This window comes from Equus caballus, chromosome 23 (genome assembly GCF_041296265.1).
Source record: "Equus caballus isolate H_3958 breed thoroughbred chromosome 23, TB-T2T, whole genome shotgun sequence".
NCBI lineage: Eukaryota > Metazoa > Chordata > Mammalia > Perissodactyla > Equidae > Equus > Equus caballus.
In genome coordinates, this window is record NC_091706.1 from 39694933 (window position 1) to 39715117 (window position 20185).

At 34.4% G+C, this 20185-nt stretch overlaps 1 protein-coding gene across 6 annotated transcripts in view; it reads left to right on the top strand.

The window, feature by feature from the left end:
- JAK2 (Janus kinase 2) overlaps positions 1–20185 on the top strand; it is a 136293-nt gene that overhangs the window by 96925 nt on the left and 19183 nt on the right. For all 6 annotated transcript variants that reach the window (XM_001492663.7, XM_023627314.2, XM_070248281.1 and 3 more), the window contains 5 exons: positions 5456–5583; positions 6364–6502; positions 8139–8290; positions 8449–8599; positions 9334–9470. In XM_001492663.7, coding sequence (XP_001492713.1) covers positions 5456–5583; positions 6364–6502; positions 8139–8290; positions 8449–8599; positions 9334–9470 — 707 coding nt within the window. The remainder of the gene's footprint in view (positions 1–5455; positions 5584–6363; positions 6503–8138; positions 8291–8448; positions 8600–9333; positions 9471–20185) is intronic.

Genomic DNA, 20185 nt, shown 5'->3' on the forward strand with positions numbered 1-20185 from the left:
TTTTTAATGGAACTGACTGAAATGATTGGATGTTGATGCTAGCTGTATTCTGTGGCATAATTTAGACTGTTCATAAAAACTCACAAAGTTTACATTCAGAAAATTACTTATGTAATTCCCTATTTTCTATTAGTAATGTGGATTAAATACATATCCATGCTTATATAACATTTCTTCATATCTTTGAAAATTGATAGTCTTTTCAAAGGCAATGGTTTTGAAATCTGTTCTCTGGGGATGTCTCGGAGTTGATGAAGTGAGAGGAAAAGTAAATGCAGTAGTGGAGAGTTCTGCCCACTCACCCCCAACTAGAGTGGTTTTATATTTATCTCTTTTATTTATTGATGTTTCTTATAATTTTTCATTTGGGGAAAAAAAGAATACACTTCTTTACAAAGTTTGAAAACAGTGTTTTACAGCTTATAGTCCTGGTTCTTGCACTTGCTTTTTCACTTACTTCATTGAGTCTGTGATGTACTTTTTGCACATTTAAAAGTATCTGAAATTGGGAAGTGTGATATGATCAATGGCATGCCATAGTTTAATTGGCTTTTTTTTTCTTTTATGACACATAAAATAATGGGGCATATTACAGTGGTATCCTTGAAACATAATGGTCTTAAATGCCACGTAAAATTTTTTAAGTTCTTATTCATTGTAACTTATAGATCTTTTTTCTTTTGACGCTTGCCCTGATGTAAATGTACTTGCAGTCAATTCTTGATTGGCATGTAATTGTTCCTCAAATTAATTATGGGAGGCAAAATTTTCATTAAATATATTCTAGTTACCCAGCAAGTTTCAAAAGCAACTTTTATCACTAACAGTTGTCATATACCAAGTGAAAACTAAGTAATTTTAATATTAGATCTAGCAGAATCACAATTTGAGTTTAGATCTACAGTATGCAGTTTAAAGCAAATACATGTAGCATAGGCATGTATGAAGTATATATATTTAACAGTTTACTGGGCCATGAACTAACATGGATTACAATGTGAAAGTCTGTCGGATTCTTTAAAAATATGTATCATGATGCCATGCTTAAAATTTTTACTTGAATTTTTGTGATTTTTACTTTATCTTAATTTTCCCTTTTATTGAGGTAACTGTTTTATAACATTATATAAATTTCAAGTGTGCATCAATATATTTTCATTTCTGTGTGGACTACATCATGTTCATCACCTGACATCTGATTACCACCCGTCACGTACACGTGTGCCCTTTTAGCCTTTTCACACTTCGCCATCCCCTCTTCCCCTCTGGTATCCACCAATCTATTCTCTATATTTATGTGTTTGTTGTTTTCTTCCACATATGAGTGAAATCCTATGGTATTTGGCTTTCTCCATCTCTCTTCTTTCACTTAGCATGATGCCCTCAAGGTCCATCCATGTTGTCGCAAATAGCAAGATTTCATCTTTTCTTGTGGCTGAGTAGTATTCCATTGTATGTATATATACCACATCCTTATCCATTGATGGGCACTTAGGTTGTGTCCAAGACTTTGGCTATTGTGAATGATGCTGCAATGAGCATAGAAGTGCATATATCTTTTTGCATTCATGTTTTTGTGTTCTTTGGATAAATACTCAGAAGTGGAATAGCTGGATCATATTCTATTCTTAATTTTTTAAGGAATCTCCATACTGAATCTCAGTACTCCATAGTGGCTGCACCAGTTTACATTCCCACCAGCAGCGAATGAGGGTTCCCTTTTCTCCACATCCTCTCCAACAATTGTTATTTCTTTTCTTTTTAATAATAGGCATTCTGACAGGCAGGAGGTTATATCTCATTGTGGTTTTGACTTGCATTTCCCTAATAATTAGTGATGTTGAACATCTTTTCATGTGCCTGTTGGCCATCTGTATATCTTCTTTGGGAAAATGTCTGTTCAGATGCTCAGCCCATTTTTTGATTGGGTTGTTTGGTTTTTTGTTGTCGAGTTGTATGAGTTCTTTATATATTTTGGATATTAACCCCTTATCAAATATATGATTTACAAATATCTTCTCCCAATTGTTAAGTTGCTTTGTTGGTGCTTTCCTTTGCTAAGCAGAAGGTTTTTAGTTTGATGTCCCATTTGTTTACTTTTTCTTTTGTTTCCCTTGCCTGGGAAGACATGATATTCAAAAAGATACTGCTAAGACCGATGTCAAAGAGCATATTGCCCATGTTGTTTTCTAGGAGTTTTATGGTTTCAGGTCTTACATTCAAGTCTTTAATCAATTTTGAATTAATTTTTGTTTATGGTGTAGTATAATGATCTACTTTCATTTTTTTGCATGTGGCTGTCCAGTTTTCCCAGCACTAGTTATTGAAGAGACTTTCATTTCTCCATTGTTTGTTCTTGGTCCCTGTGTCAAAGATTAGCTGTCCACAGATGTGTAGGTTTATTTCTGGGCTCTTGATTCTGTTCCATTGATCTGTGTGTGTGTTTTTGTGCCAGTCCCACACTGTTTTGATTACTATAGCTTTGTAGTATATTTTGAAATCCAGGAGTGTGATACCTCCAGCTTTGTTCTTTTTCATGAGGATTCCTTTGGCTATTCAGGATTTTTTGTTGTTCCATATAAATTTTAGGATTCTTTGTTCTATGTCTGTGAAAAATGTCATTGGGCCTTTGATAGGGATTGCATTGAATCTGTAGATTGCTTTAGGAAATATAAACATTTTAACTGTGTTAATTCTGTCAATCCATGAGTACAGAATATCTTTCCTTTTCTTTCTGTCTTCTTTGATTTCTTTTAACAGTGTTTTGTGGTTTTCATGTACAAGTCTTTTACCTCTTTGGTTAAGTTTATTCTTCTTGTTGCCATTGTAAATAGGATTGTATTTTTGATTTCTCTATTCATTGTTTGTCTCTAGACATGCAACTGATTTTTGTATGTTGATTTTGTATCCTGCAACTTTACTGTATTTGTTTATTATTTCTAATAGCTTTTTGGTGGATTCGTTAGGGTTTTCTATAGACACAGTATTATGTCATCTGCAAATAGTGATAGTTTTACTTGTTCCTTGCCAGTTTGGATCCCTTTTACTTCTTTTTTTTTGCATGATCACTGGTTAGAACTTCCAATACTATGTTAAATAACAGTGGTGAAAGTGGGCATCCTTGTGTTATTCCTGCTTAGAGGGAAGCTTTTGGTTTCTCTCCATTGAGTATGATGTTAGCTGTGGCTTTGTCATATACAGCCTTTATTATGTTGAGGTCTTTTCCTTCTGTACCCATTCAGAGTTTTTATTATAAATGGATGCTGTATCTTGTCGAATGCTTTCTCTGTATCAATTGAGATGATCATGTGAATTCTTCATTTTGTAAAGTGGTGTAGCGCATTGATTGATTTGTGGATGTTGAATCATCCTTGCATCCTGGAATAAAGCCCACTTGATCATGTGTATCATCCTTTTAATATTATTGTATTCAATTTGCTAATATTTTGTTGAGGATTTTTGCTTCAGTGTGCATCAGTGATATTGGCCTGTAGTTTTCCTTTTGGTGCTGTCCTTGTCTGGTTTTGGTATCAGGATAATGTTGGATATGGGTCCATGTTTTTTTTTATTGAGTTAATGATAGGTTACAATCTTGTGAAATTTCAGTTGTACATTAATGTTTGTCAGTTGTGTTGTAGGTGCACCACTTCACCCTTTGTGCCCACCCCCCCACCCCACCTTTCCCCGGTAGCTGCTAATCTGTTCTCTTTGTCCACATTTTTAGATTCCTCATATGAGTGGAGTCATACAGAGATTATCCGTCTCTAACTGGCTTATTTCACTTAACATAATTCCCTCAAGGTCTATCCATGTTATTGCAAATGGAATGATTTTGTTCTGTTTCATAGCTGAGTAGTATTCCATTGTATATATATACCACATCTTCTTTATCCATTCATCTGTTGATGGGCACTTAGGTTGCTTCCACGTCTTGGCTGTTGTAAATAATGCTGCAGTAAACATTGGGGTGCATAGGACTTTTGGAATTGCTGACTTCAAGCTCTTTGGATAGATACCCAGTAGTGGAATAGCTGGATCGTATGGTAGTTCTATTTTTAATTTTTTGAGGAATCTCCATACTGTTTTCCATAGTGACTGCACCAGTTTGCATTCCCACCAGCAGTGTATGAGGGTTCCTTTTTCTCCACAACCTCTCCAACATTTGTTACTGTTAGTTTTAGATATTTTTGTCATTCTAATGGGTGTAAGGTGTATCTTAGTGTAGTTTTGATTTGCATTTCGGATATGGGTCCATTTTTTAATTTAAAAACAAAATCCAAGCCAGCCCTGATTGCCTAATGGTTAAAGTTTGGCACTCTCACCACTTTGGTGACCCAGGTTCATTTCCCTGTTGCGGAACCACCCCACCCGTCTGTCAGTTGCCATGCTGTGGTGGCGGCTCACATAGAAGAACTAGAAGGACTTAGAACTAGGATATACAACCATGCACTGGGGCTTTGGGGAGGGGGGAAAAAAGAAAGAAAGATTGGCAGCAGTTGTTAGCTTAGGGTGAATCTTTCCCAGCAAAAAAACCCACCAAAATCCTTTTTTCCCTCATTTATATAACCTACCATTTATCCTTTAGAAAAAACAAAATAATTTCAATAAATTCAGATTTAAAATCGAGAACCTGAGCTTACTCCATTATAAATTATTACTAAATGACTATAAATAAACCCTAACCCCAGTTAATTACTCTATTATATAATGTGCCTTTATGTAGAAATAGTCTTGACTTTCGAGAACTTGGTCGATACTAACAGGGTTGGGAAATTTTCTGTGTGTCTTAAAGGCAGTCAGGACTGATTTTAGAAGCAAACACTTGTTTCTCTGGCAAAATATATTTTGATAGTGTTTTTAAAAAATTGTTTTTAAGTTAAAGCAATGCAAAACACTCATTTTTGTAGCATAAATTAAAAGGATGAATGGAGTTCTAACTCAAATTTTCTTTTATGCCTACAATAGAATAGTCATTGCTGTTAGTTTTGTGTGAGGAAGAAGTTCAGCAAGTTTTGAATATCTAAATAGTTTTGTGGAAGAGAAATTAACTGTGTGTGAAATTTTCATTTATTTCAAAAAAGCCACCATAATTCAGTACTAAAACATAAAGGTGTACTGGAGTAGTAGTATATAGTGTGTGTGTGTGTTTATAATACAATATATGTAATATATAATAATGTTATAACATGCTATATAACGATTATTTATTATATATATAATTATATATAATATTCTATATATATAATTGTTTAGACTCTTACTTCTGGCTGTTGTGAATAAACTAAAACCCCAAAACCCAATGTATATAGCTGTTAGGTTTTTTAAAATTAGTGAATTTTATGTATTTTAATCTCTACCTATAATACCTACGTATAACTATGAAAGTATTTATAAAAGTTTAAAATTATGTATTGTATTTGTACTTGAACCTTATTATTGTTATATTTTAATGCAGATATTCTGGTTCAGGAGTTTGTAAAATTTGGATCACTAGATACATATCTGAAAAAGAATAAAAATTCTATAAATATATTATGGAAACTTGAAGTAGCTAAACAGTTGGCATGGGCCATGCATTTTCTAGTAAGTAATTAGTTTATTCTTTTATCAAAATTATTGTTTTATCTTATGAAACAATGTAATGTAGAAAGGATCTTGGCTGAGAACAAGAAATAAATCTGTAAATGGATGTTGAGTCATTTAAAATAATCTGTTAGTTGATGAAAGGGACTATTTTAGGCATATGTTTATTTACGTAAAATCACTTTTGAAAGAAATAGTTTTGTCATCCCATCAATCTCTTAGAACTGCTGATGGACAGTGTGTAGTTTGTGTCACTTGGGTTTAGAGAATTTAACAAAAATTATGCGGAACCATGTTCTGCTAACTATGGATAGCAGAAAATCCCTGCAGAAAATACTTCATTTTTGGGTAATTGGACATTGTCTAATACGAAAGCAATATTACTAGAGAAACAATATCAGAGGGCCAGCCAAGTGATCAAACCCCTTAGCATGCACCTAAATGTTGCTGCTGAACAGAAACAGTATTTCTTATTGTCACTTACCATCTAGAAATACATACTATTTAAAATCTCAGCTTTAGAAAGTGAAGTGGCATTGGGTAGATTGAATGTATTGGTTTCATCATGTGTATAGATTATTATGTCATTTAAAATGTAAAACAGCACAGTGCTGCCATAAAATTTCCTTTTATTATCTCAAAGCATTCCTCCAAATTAATGTTTATTAGTTAATACTGTCTTACTTATTTTTCTTAAGTCCGTTTTTGGGCCTTGGAGATATTAAGTACTCAAATATTTGTGGATTGGTATTTGAATGTATGTGCATTTAACTTTAATAGGAAGAAAAAACCCTTATTCATGGGAATGTGTGTGCCAAAAATATTCTACTTACCAGAGAAGAAGACAGGAAGACAGGAAATCCTCCTTTCATCAAACTTAGTGATCCTGGCATTAGTATTACAGTTTTGCCAAAGGACAGTAAGTTCTACAGAGATTGCATTTAACTTTATTAAGCTTTACTTGAAGAGTAGTATAAAAAGCATTCTAATTTTTCTCAAACTCTGTTTTATTGACATGTTCTTTGTTAATAATAAAATTTAGCTACCATTTTTAGTAATCTAAATTAAGTTATAGTCACATCCCGATCTCTTTCCATTTCTCCTTTCTTAGAATTTTGTTAGTATCGACTAAAAGAGTTTTAATCCTTATGTGTGGAGGGTCAGATTTTATCCATTTTTTAATGAGAAGTTTTCTAATATTCTTTGAGCCACAAGTAAATTTTCTGAATTTTTCTTTCCTTTAGTCACTAAAGATTTGAGAAGATACATTATCTAGTTTGAGATCTTATTTAGTTTAATTGTAATTCAGATACTTTAAAACTTAAAAAAAAATACTTTCTTTTGTGTTTGTTATCCTATTTAACACAGTTAGTTAAAGTAAAAATTTCAGTCAAATAGTTAAGAGGAGTTTTTCTGGTCCAAATAATGTTGTAATTGTATGTCATTATCTTAGCTAATTTCTCTAATTGAATCTTCTAAATTTAGAATCTAAATTGATCAGTGTTTGTGCATTGATGCATGATATCCTATTTGAGCCAATAGTGCTTAAACTTGATGGCTTATCTGATAGTGAAGACAGAGATAATGGGGCAGAAAATGTTATAGAATCTTAGATCTGCTACTAAGGGAAATTTTACACCTTGGAATGGGAGGTAAAGAAGGAGAGAATATATTCATATGGTGAAGGAGAAAGGAACCTGTACTTTTTAATCTCTTAATTTTATTGCAAAAATATTCACATTGCTTTATCAAAATATACCAAAAGATGCAACAGATTATCCTTCATTCTTATCTACCTACCTACCTATCTATCTACCTATCTACCTATCTATACCAGAATGTCAGTTAAAGTACTCCCTCCTTTGAATATCATTTTTCTGATGGGGCCAAAGACCACAGAACTTTACTTGGGAATTTCCATGATCTGAAGAAAACCTATCTGTATCAATTATGTACCCAGAATATCTTGATATAATTTAGTCATTCATCTGCCTATTGGTCCTTGGTTTTTCATCTACAAGTTAGAATCATCACTGCTATTAATCATTAGAATAGCTGGGAATGATGTTGACGTTACGTATACTACTTACACATTGTAAAGAAATACAAAAAAAAAAAAAATCAAGAGGCAATTTTAGGACAAATCTTACGGAATAATTTTTTTATTGAATTTAGAGCTAAGAGGAAAGGGTAAAGAGAGTGGGATACTAGTTAAGACACTATGGTTTAATGGAAAGAAGTTTAGTTGATCCAGGATTCATTGTACGGGATTCTAATTCTCTCCATGCTGCTAACATAAATTGTGTGACTTTGAGTAAATTATTCACTTTTTATGGTTCTCAATGTTTTCATTGTTAAAGCTGAGATAGTGAATTAGATGATATCAAAGTTCCCTTTTAGCTCTTAAGCGTGTGTACATGCTATGTGCACAGCCCCCCCCCAAACAAATTAAAAAAGACCTGAGTATTCAAATCAGTTTGAAAATTATTTGCATATTGAAGAATTGTTTACTTGTGGAAACTTTTTAACCATATTTTTTTCCTATCATTTAAAAGTTCTTCAGGAGAGAATACCATGGGTACCACCTGAATGCATTGAAAATCCTAAAAATCTAAACTTGGCAACAGACAAATGGAGTTTTGGTACCACTTTGTGGGAAATTTGCAGTGGAGGAGATAAGCCTCTGAGTGCTTTGGATTCTCAAAGAGTGAGTTTATATGGACTATGAAGTTGGGATTACTCTATATCTGTGATCTTTCATATTTCTTTCACATGATTTTGATATTTTTTAACCCATCTAATGTTAAAAAGAAGGTTGATATAGCATTATACAATTTATTCTAAATGTGGGTTCTTTAATTATAGAAGCTACAGTTTTATGAAGATAGGCACCAGCTTCCTGCACCAAAGTGGACAGAATTAGCAAATCTTATCAATAGTTGTATGGATTACGAACCAGATTTTAGACCTTCTTTCAGAGCCATCATACGTGATCTTAATAGTTTGTTTACTCCAGGTATGTATTGATGTAGCAATCTTATTGATTCTCCAGCTTTCTGTCTTTGTTGTATTTAACAAATCTTTACTAATTTTGTAATCCCTTCCAAGAAGTTCCTTGATGTCTTTTAGATCCTCTTAATTTCTTATGTTCATATGACTTTTCCTACTTTATAAGTATTCTAATCTCCTTGATTGAGCAGTCTTTCTATTTTTAAAAAAGGCTTTTTCTCCTTCAATAACCTAATTTTAGTTTGCCAGAGCAGTATAGTATAGAAGTTTATTTGGCTTTATTTGACTTTTTAAAAACAATTCTTTGTTTTTTTTAACTAGTTCTCATATATTTTATAATTAATTGATTTTCTAAACATAAAGTAGATTTGGTTTTGTTTGTTCTCTTCTTTAAAAATGTAACTAAATATGTATGTATATAGGTATTTCCTTTTCGAATACTACTTGCCATTCTCATTACAATAAGCCAGAATATAATCTTACTTTATAAATACTAAAAATACCTATTTTGGAAAGAAATCGTTTATTCTTTGCAAAAATCTTTTTTGGAAGCCTGTCAGATTGTGAGTAATAATTAAAAACTTTTATTAATATAATCTAAACTATTTGATTTTCCCTGTGTCAGTTTGTATGTAGTATTTCTAATTCATTCTGATTATTTTGGTTAGCTTGAATATATATCAGTCTAACCCAGAGAATGTATTTGCCAGCTTATGGTGGTAATATTCGTTATTTCTCTAGATTATGAGCTGTTAACAGAAAATGACATGTTACCAAATATGAGGATAGGTGCCCTAGGGTTTTCTGGTGCTTTCGAAGACCGAGACCCTACGCAGTTTGAAGAGAGACACTTGAAATTTCTACAGCAACTTGGCAAGGTAAGATTGTCAGAAGTTTTTTAAATAGTTAAAGTATAATCACAGAACATTTTATTTAGGAAATAAACAAGGCTTTAGAGATTCTCTAAAGTTAACTTTCCACAAAATTTTAAGGAGTGTTTGTAGGGAAAAGGTTTAGTTGTTAGATATTGGAGAAATGTTGTGTTAAATAAACAGCTGTCTTTACTGAAGCACTTCTCAGAATCTTTAGCATGTAATGTGCATATAGCATCTCCAAGAGGATGATATATTAGGCAGTATTTCCCTAGTTGACTTGACCATGGGACTTCTTGGTAGAGAGCACTTTAGTTATGAAATAGAGAAATGAGCAGTTAAGCCTTTCTACCCACCTCCTTTTTTAGTCATCTCAGGTGGAAGTAATCTGATTTTTCAGAGTCTAGATGTTGACTGGACCATGTTCACTAGCAAAAAGCGTCTCTATCTGCTCAAAGGTCAGACATTCATGCATAGTGTACATATTTTAAGTAAGACCAGGAAAGACTTAGGTCTTAGCAGGTCCAATCATAGTGTTAAGCTCTCTTTCTTACCCTAAGCTTGCTAGTAAAGATTTCTGTATGGTGTGGCCTTGTAAATTGGATTTTGGCATGGACGCATTATGAAGGCCTCACTTAGGCCTTGGATCTAAGTTAAATGTTCTGATCCAGCTTCACCAGAGCTAAACATTGGGGATTATATTAACTATTGGATTAGCTATATTAATACTTTGCTGATGTTCCTCGTTTGTAAAACATTCTTGGGAATGTTTCAAGGGATGTAGCAATGGCAAAAAAAAAGTGTACAGGTGTTTGGGTGTATTAGTTATCTATTGCTGTGTAATAAATTAACCTAAACCATAACAGCTGAAAACAACAAACCTTTATTATCACCTCATTTAGGTGAGTCTGGAATCGGGGAGCAACTTAGCTGGGTGGTTCTAGCTCAAGGTCTCTCACAAGATTGCAGTCAAGGTGTCAGCCAGGGCTTGCGGTCTCATCTGAAGGCTTGACTAGGGGAAGATTTACTTCCAAGCTCACTCACATGGGTATTGACAGGCCTCAGAATATCTGCTTTCAAGCTCACTTACATGGGTCTCCCCACAGGGCTGCCTCACAACATGTCAGCTGAGAGCAGATACCCAAGGTAGAAACCACAGTCTTTTTATAACCTAATCTCAGGAGCGGTATCTCATCACTCCTGCCAAATTCTGTTCATTATAAATGAGTTAATAAATCCAGCCTACACTCAAGGGGAGGGGATTGTGAAGACTATGAGTGTCAGAAGGTAGAGAACATTGGGAAATATCTTAGAGGCTGCCCCCCACACTGGGTGACCTTGGCCATAATTCTGTGTTGATAGCATGAATTTCTTGGTAGTATGCAGCATGTCCAAAATTTATTAGACCTTTTTATCCGCCCCTTACTCCACCAAATTATCTACTGACATCTCATAGAAAGTGTTTTCTAGAACAATTTTGGAAATAGATGCTTTAGACTTAAGAGTAACCTCTTCATTTCACAATGAGAAAAATCAAGGTCCAGAAAAGTTAAGTAACTTGCCTATGATCAAACAGCTAGATGTTAGCAGATATGAGATGAGAACCTTTCCCTATTCCTACTTCCATGCTATTTCTACTATTTCACATTGTTCGATTTTCTTTGTGTGAGTATGCTTCAGTTGCATTATCATCTTCTATTGTTATCTTTTTGCTGCATAAAGAAAGTAATTTTTTTATTCCCACTCAGGGATTACATTGCAAACAATAAATTTTTTTCTAGAAAAGGCAGAAATTAGTGTAATATGACTTATTCCTGGGGTTGTTGTTGAATACATTTTGATTTATTATTAGTTGTTTGCAGATATTTTCACCACCATAGTCACTAGTCACAAAATCATGAAAACTTTAAAAATTATTTTCTTGGGGCCGGCCTGATGGTGTAGTGGTTAAGTTTGCACACTGCTTTGGTGGCCTGAGATTTGCTGGTCTGTATCCCAGGCGTGGGCATATGTACCACTTATCAAGCCATGCTGTGGCAGGTGTCCCATGTATAAAGTGGAGGAAGATGGGCACAGATGTTAGCTCAGGGCCAATTTTCCTCAGCAAAAAAGAGAAGGATTGGCGGCAGATGCTAGCTCAGGGCTAATATTCCCAAAAAACCCCAAACAAACAAAAATACAAAAAATTATTTTCTCTGTGATACTGAACAAGCCATTTAATCTTTCTAGTCCTTAGATCCAGGCTTTAATGGGTGTTGTATCTCCCAGAGGTTCTTTTGGTAGACTATAGAGAAAGTTTTAGAAAATAAAATCCAATTTATTTGAAGTGATAGGGAGTAATCTAGTAAAATTTCATTATCTTCAATTGATATAGATGTTTGTAACAAGCTTTTAAATTTTCCATCTTTTCTCAGTTTTTAATATGAATATGAATATATGAGCATTTGTATGTTTAAGGCCATTTTATAGGAAAAAAGTCAATATTTCAAATTCCAAAATCCAAGAAAAACCATCCTTCACTATTAGAGTCAGAACATTTTAAATCAGTGGATGAAAATCTGAGGACAATCTAGGAACTAGACATCTTTGGAAGATCTGAATTACTTTGAAATTTTTAGTTTTTTCCCTGAAATGATTTGGTTTTAATATATAAATATTTGAGTCCCTGCTAAGTGCCAGGTACTCTACTGGTCACTGTGGTTATGAGATATAGTCAATGCCTCTGTAAAGTTTACAGCTTACTTGGAGGAGGTGGGTAGCAAACTAACAATGATGGAACAGAGTGATAAGATATACTCTATTTAAATTTCACCCTAATCACAGTTTCTAAGATTTTCATAAGATGTGATTTAATACAAATGTCAATGTTGTAATTATTTCATGTATATTTATGAACTGTTAAAGTATTGATTTTGAGATATCACATGGCTTCCTAATTACAAGTTGCTTTTTCATACGAAGTTTCTTTAACATAGCCCTTACATAATTTTGGTTATTAGTTTTAGTGAACTTTTTAAAAAATAGAATGCAACACCGTGTTGTTATTCAGTACTTGATGGGAATTTGTTTAGAATTATCCAGAAATTATTCCTAAGGTAATGGTTCTGCAGTAAATTGTAGTGTACCTATCTAAACAAGAATATTATAAAATTATTTTTAGGAATATTATCTGGCATTATTAGGTTATCTTTGTTTTCAAAGAACTTCTTATTCTTTATAATTACCCTAGAATCTCATGAATTTGGACTTAATTCAATATCTGCAATAAGTAAAACAGCTAAATGTAAGAAAACGTAAATCACACTCTTAAAATACACTGTTATAAATGGCTAATATTTAGGCATATAAGCCATCCAAGTAAATGTGACACATATTTACATATATTCATAGATTGTAGTTACTTAGGAAAAGTAACTTTCAAGTTAATAAAACTACCTTTCAGTATTTCAGTTACTACCCTGTGATTTACTGTTCACTTATTCAGACTACTCTTATTTAAAATTTCTGATTTTTTCATTTTCTAAAAATAATGGATATTTAAACTTCCTTAAAATATAATTACAGTTCTGCACTTTTCATGTAGCTTATTTAGATAGTTAATCAAAATTGTATATTTCTATTATTCAGTTATTTCTTTATTAAATGTTAAGGTACTTATTCATAGCATGTGGTAAAGACTGATTTAGGGGCAGAAATGAATTAGGAAGTGTAAATTAGGAGGTAATGGACTATTTCTAACAGCCTTAAGCTTTCAGCCGTTCCTTGAAAATGAATGTTCCAGACAACAAAGTGTGCATCTTCTCTATCTCTTGGCTCCTTTAAAAACAGATAGATTTTAATCTCAAGTTAGTGCAGAACTTCTAGTGATTGTTTGTAAAAAATAAATAAATAAATAAGAAAGCGATAATATTAAAGGATGAAGCTTTCTAAAAACATTGAAAACAAGTTTTTTTAATTGAAGTATAATTGACATACAATATTCTATTCAAGTGTACATCACAGTGATTTTATTTATTTTTTTTGAGGAAGATTAGCCCTGAGCTAACTGCTGCCAATCCTCCTCTTTTTGCTGAGGAAGGCTGGCCCTGAGCTAACATCCGTGCCCATCTTCCTCTACTTTATATGTGGGACGCCTGCCACAGCACGGCTTGCCAAGCGGTGCCATGTCTGCACTCGGAATCTGAACCAGTGAACCCTGGGCTCCCGAAGTGGAACGTGCGCACTTAATCGCCCTGTGCCACCAGGCTGGCCCAATTTGATATTTAAATACATTACAAAATGATCACCATGATAAGTGTAATTACCATCTGTTACCATACAAAGTTATTACAATATTATTGGCTATATTCCCTATGCTCTACATTACATCCCCATGACTTACTGATTTTATAACTGGAAGTTTGTACCTCTTAATCTCCTTTGCCTATTTCACCCACTCCCTAACTTGCCCCCAACTCTGGTAACCACCAGTTTGTTTCATCTATCTGTGGAGTTTGTTTCCATTTTGTGTGTTCATTTGTTTTGTTTTGTTTTTTTAGAGCCCACATATAGTGAAATCATACAGTATTTGTATTTCTGACTTATTTCACTTAGCAAAATACACTCTAGGTCCCCCCTTGTTGTCACAAATGGCAAGATCTCATTCTTTTTTATGGCTGAGAAATATCCATGTGTGGCACACACACACCCCTCCCCCGACATCTTTATCCATATATCTATCTGTGGACACTTGGGTTGCTTCCATATCTTGACTATTGTAAATAATGCTGCAGTGAGCATAGGGTGCATATGTCTTTTTGAGTTAGTCTTTTCATTTTCTTTGGATAAATACCCAGAAGTGGAGTTGCTGGATCATATGGTAATTCTATTTTTAATTTTTTGAGGAACCTCTATACTGTTTTCCGTAGTGGCTGCACCGATTTACATTCCCACCAATAGTGTATGAGGGTTCTCTTTTCTACACATCTTCACCAAAGCTTGTTAATTTTTGTCTTTTTTATAATAGCTATTCTAACACATGTGAGGTGATACTTCATTGTGGTTTTGATTTGCATTTCCCCAATGATTAGTACTGTTGAGTATCTTTTCATGTGCCTGTTTGCCATCTGTATTTCTTCTTTGGAAAAATGTCTGTTCAAGTCCCCTGCTCATTTTTTAATCAGGTTGTTTGTTTTTTTAATATTAAGGTGCATAAGTTCTTTATATATTTTGGATATTATCCCCTTACTGGATATGTGATTTGCAAATATCTTCTCCCATTCAGTAGGTTGCCTTTTTGTTTCGTTGATGGTTTCCTTTACTGTGCAAAAGCTTTTTAGTTTGATGTAGTCCTACTTGTTTATTTTTGCTTTCATTGCCCTTGCCTAAGGAGACTGGTCCAAAAAAATATTGTTAAGATGATGTGAAAGAGCTGATTGCCTATGTTTTCTTCTAGGAGTTTTATGGTTTCAGGTATCTCATTTATCACTTTAACCCATTTTGAATTTATTTTTGTATAAGGTGTAAGATGGTGGTCCAGTTTCATTTTTTTGCATGTAGCTTTCCAGTTTTCTCAACACCATTTGTTGAAGAGACTGTCTTTTTCTCAGTGTATATTCTTGCCTCCTTTGTCATAAAGTAATTGACTTTATATGTGTGGGTTTATTTCTAGACTCTCTATTCTATTCCATTGATCCATGTGTCTGTGTTTGTACTGGTACCATACTGTTTTGATTACTGTAGCTTTGTAGTATAGTTTTAAATCAGGGAGCTTGATACCTCCAGCTTTATTTTTCTTTCTCAAGATTGCTTTGGCTATTTGGGGTCGTTTGTGGTTCCATACAAATTTTAGGATTCTTTATTCTAGTTCTGTGAAAAATGGCTTTAGTATTTTGATGGGGATTGCATTGACTCTGTAGATTGCTTTGGGTAGAATGAACATTTTAACAGTATTAATTATTCCAATCCATGAGCATGGTACATCATTCCATTTATTTATGTTGTCTTCATTTTCTTTCATTGGTGTCTTATAGTAGCCAGAGTACAGGTCTTTCACCAACTTGGTTAAATTTATTCCTTGGTATTTTATTCTTTTTGATGCAATTGTAAATAGGGTTGTTTTCTGAATTTCTCCTTCTGATAGCTCATTATTAATATACAGAAATGCAACCTATTTCTGTACAGTCATATAATGAAGTATAATGAAGTTTTGGTCAGTGATGGACTGCATATACAAGTGATGTTCACATAATGGTGAAATCACCAAACGATGCATTTCTAAGCACATATCCCTGTCATTAAGCGATGCATGACTGTATATTAATTTTGTATCCAACTTTACTGAATTCATTAATTGGTTCTAATAGGTTTTTGTTGGAGTCTTTAGGATTTTCTATACATAGTATTATGTCATCTGCAAATAGTGACAATTTTATTTCTTCCTTTCCAATTTGGATGCCTTTTATTTATTTTTCTTGCCTTATTGCTGTGACTAGGACTTCCAATACTATGTTGAATAAGAGTGGCAGGAGTGGTCATCCTTGTCTTATTCCTGATCTTAGAGGAAAAGCTTTTAGCTTTCACCACTGAGTATGTTAGCTGTGAGTTTGCCATGTATGGCCTTTATTATGTTGAGGTATGTTCCTTCTGTATCCACTTTGTTCAGAGTTTTTTTTTTTTTTTTAAAGATTTTATTTTTTTCTTTTTCTCCTCAACGCCCCCCAGTACATAGTTGTATATTCTTCGTTGTGGGTCCTTCTAGTTGTGGCATGTGGGATGCTGCCTCAGCGTGGTCTGATGAGCAGTGCCATGTCCGCGCCCAGGATTCGAACCAATGAAACACTGGGCCGCCTGCAGCGGAGCGCGCGAACTTAACCACTCGGCCACGGGGCCAGCCCCTGTTCGGAGTTTTTATCATAAATGGATGTTGAATTTTGTCAAATGCTTTTTCTGCATCTATCAAGATGATCATGTGATTTTTATCTTCCATTTTATGTGGTGTATCACTTTGAATGATTTGCAGATACTGAACCATCTTTTATTGTGGTGTATGATCCTTTTAATGTATTGTTGAATTTGATTTGCTAATATTTAGTTGAGGATTTTTGCATCTGTGTTCATCAGAGATATTGGCCTGTAATTTTCTTTTCTTGTGGTGTCTTTGTCTGGTTTTGGTATCAGGATAATAATGCTGGCCTTGTAAAATGAGTTTAGGAGTATTCCTTCCTCTTCAAATTTTTGGAATAATTTGAGAAAGATAGGCATTAATTCTTCTTTAAATGTTTGGTAGAATTCACCTATGAAGTCTTCTGGTATTGGACTGTTACTTTTTGGGGAGTTTTTAAATTACCAGTTCAATTTTGTTACTTGTAATGAGGCTCTTCAGATTTTCTATTTACTAATGATTCAGTCTTGGAAAGTTAGTGTTTCTAGGAATTTATCCATTCTTCTAGGTTTTCCAATTTGTTGGCCTAAAATGGTTCATAGTAGTCTCTTATGATTAATTGTATTTCTGTAGTGTGAGTTGTAACTTATCTTTCATTTCTGATTTTGTTTATTTGATCCCCCTCTCTTTTTTTCTTAATGAGTCTGGCTAAAGGTTTATCAATTTTATTTTTCAATAAAAATAAGCTTTAGTCTCATTGATTTTTTCCTATTGTTTTTTTAGTCTCCATTTCATTTATTTCCATTCTGATCTTTATTATTTGTTTCCTACTACTAACTTTGGGCTTTGTTTGTTCTTTGTTTTCTAGTTCCTTTAAGTTGGTGGTAGATTGTTTATTTGAGATTTTTCTTGTTTCTTGATGTGGGCCTGTATCACTGTGAACTTCTCTCTTAGAACTGCTTTTGCTGTGTCACATAGATTTTGGAGAGTTGTGTTTCCATTTTGGTTTTCTCTCAAGGTATTTTTTTATTTTCTCTCTGATTTCGTCATTGACCCATTGGTTGTTTAATAGCGTGTTGTTTAGTCTCCATGTGTTAGTGTCTTTTTTCAGAGTTCTTTTTGTAACTGACTACTAGTTTCGTACCATCGTGGTCAGAAAAGATACTTGATATGATTTCAGTCTTGACTTTATTGAGATTTGTTTTGTGGTCTAACATGTGATCTGTCCTGAAAAATGTTCCATGTGCACTTGAAAAGAATGTTTATTCTGTAGTTTTGGGATGGAATGTTCTGTATATATCTATTAAGTCCATCTGGTTTAATGTGTCATTTACGGCCAATGTTTCCTTATTGATTTTCTGTCTGGATGAGCTATCCATTGATGTAAGTGGGGTATTAAAGTCTGCTATTACTGTACTCTTGTCAATCTCTCCCGTTATGTCTGTTAATATTTGCTTTATTTATTTAGGTGCTCCTATGTTGGGTGCATAAATATTTTTAAATGCTATATCCTCTTGCTGGATTGACTCCTTTATTATGTAATGCCCTTCTTTGTCTTTTGTTACAGTCTTTGCTTTGAAGCCTGTTTTGTCTGATATGAGTATTGCTACCACAGCTTTCTTTTCATTTCCATTTGCATGGAATACTTTTTTCCATTCCTTCACTTTTGGTCTTTGTGTGTCTTTAGATCTGAATTGAGCCTCTTGTAGGCAGCATATAGATAGGTCTTGTTTATTTTATCCATTTAGCCACCTTATGTCTTTTGATTGGAGCATTAAGTCAATTTACATTAAAGTTAATTTTTGATAGTATGTATTTATTGCTATTTTAATTGTTTTTTGGTGGTTTTTGTAGTTCTCTGTTCCTTTCTTCTGTTGGTCTTTTCTCTTGTGGCTTGATGATTTTTTTTGTTGTTTGGGTTTCTTTATTTTTTTGTGTATCTGTTGTAGGGTTTTAGTTACCATAAGGTTCATTTATATTCACTTATATATATAGTAGTCTGTTTTAAGCTGATAGTCACTAAAGATCAAATGCATTCTAAAAGCAGTACATTTTTACTCCCTCCTCCCACGTTGTATGTTTTTGGCATCCTATTTTACACCTTTTTATTTTGTGTATCTCTTAACTACTTATTTAGTTACAGTTGATTTTACTACTTTTGTCTTTTAACTTTCATACTAGCTTTTTAAGTGGCTGATCTATGCCTTTACTGTATATTTGCCTTTACTGGTGAGATTTTTTTCTTTCATGTATTTTCTTATTTCTAGTTATGGCCTTTTCTTTTTTGCTTAAAGAAGACCCTTTAACATTTCTTGTAAGCCCAGTTTAGTAGTTAGTGATGAATTCCTTTAGTTTTTGCTTGTCTGGGAAACTCTTTATCTCTCTTTTAATTCTGAATGATAACCTTGCTGAGTAGCATTCGTGGTTGTAAGTTTTTTCCTTTCAGCACTTTAAATATATTGTGCTACTCCTTTTTGGCCTGCAAAGTTTCTGCTGAAAAGTCAGCTGATAGTCTGATGGGGTTTCCCTTGTATGTGACTAGTTCTCTTGCTGCCTTTAAGATTCTCTTTAACTTTTGCCATTTTAATTATAATATGTCTTGGTGTGAGTCTCTTTGGGTTCATCTTGTTTGGGACTCTGCTTCCTGGACCTGGATGTCTGTTTCCTTCCCCAGGTTAGAAAAGTTTTCAGCCATTATTTCTTCAAATAAGTTTTCTGCCCCTTTCTCTATGTCTTCTTCTTCTGAGATCCCTATACTGTGAATATCACTATTCTTGATGTTGTTCCAGAGCTCCCTTAAAGTATGCTCATTTTTTTAAATTCTTTTTTCTTTTTGCTGCTCTGATTGAGTGATTTCCACTATTCTGTCTTCCAGATTGCTGATCTGGACTTCTGTATCAGATAATCTGCTAGTTCCCTCTAGTGTATTTTTTATTTCAGTTATTTTATTCTTCAGCTCTGATTTGGTCCTTCTTATATTTTCTAATTCTTCGTTGAAGTTCTCACTGGCTTCTTTCATTCTTCTGCTGAGTTCAGTGAGTGTTCTTATGACAATTACTTTGAACTCTCAGGTAAATTACTTATATCCATTTTATTAGAGATTTTTTTCCTGGGGTTTTATTTTGTTCTTTCATTTGAAACATATTCTTTTGTCTTTTCATTTTGTTTGACTTTCTGTGTTTGTTTCTATGAATTAGGCAAAACCAGCTACCTTTCCCAGTCTTGAAGGAGTGACCTTCTGTAGGAGCATCCCTTGTGTAGACTGCAGGTGGCAGGCAACTTTGGCAGGCTGGCTAGAAGTGGAGTAGGTGTGGGTCAGGGGGGTCCCAGGGCAAGCTGTGTTGGGGTTGCCTTGGTGGGATGACTAAAGCTGAAGTGAGCCATGGCTGGAGAGTCCCAGGGCATTTCACACAATGGCCACCCCGATGGGATGGCTGAAGCGGGTGTGGGCCAGAGTGTCCCAGAGCACACTGTGCGAGAGCAGCCTTGGTAAGACTGCTGGAGCTGCTGTGGGCCTGGGGTGTGCTGCGGTGGCCTTCGCAGGCTGGCTAGAGTGCCTGGGCTGTGCTCCCACCTGTGCTATCAAGGTTGAGGGGGAGCACACAAAATGGTGCTCATTAGCACCTCTGACCCCAGTTCCCTGAGCTTTTGGCAAATGTTCTAGGGTTAGTAAATGGATTTCCTTCATGGATAGTCTGGATGCCCTTAAACCACTGTTTTTCACTGTGCCCCAGGGCGGGCTCATCTGTGTGCAGGCCCCTCAGTGATATCCCTCCCTACTGCAGGTCTCTGTGTCAGGAGTGGAGTTCCCGTCGATACTGTGTCTCCATCTCTCCCACTGATCTCTATGTGGTTCCTC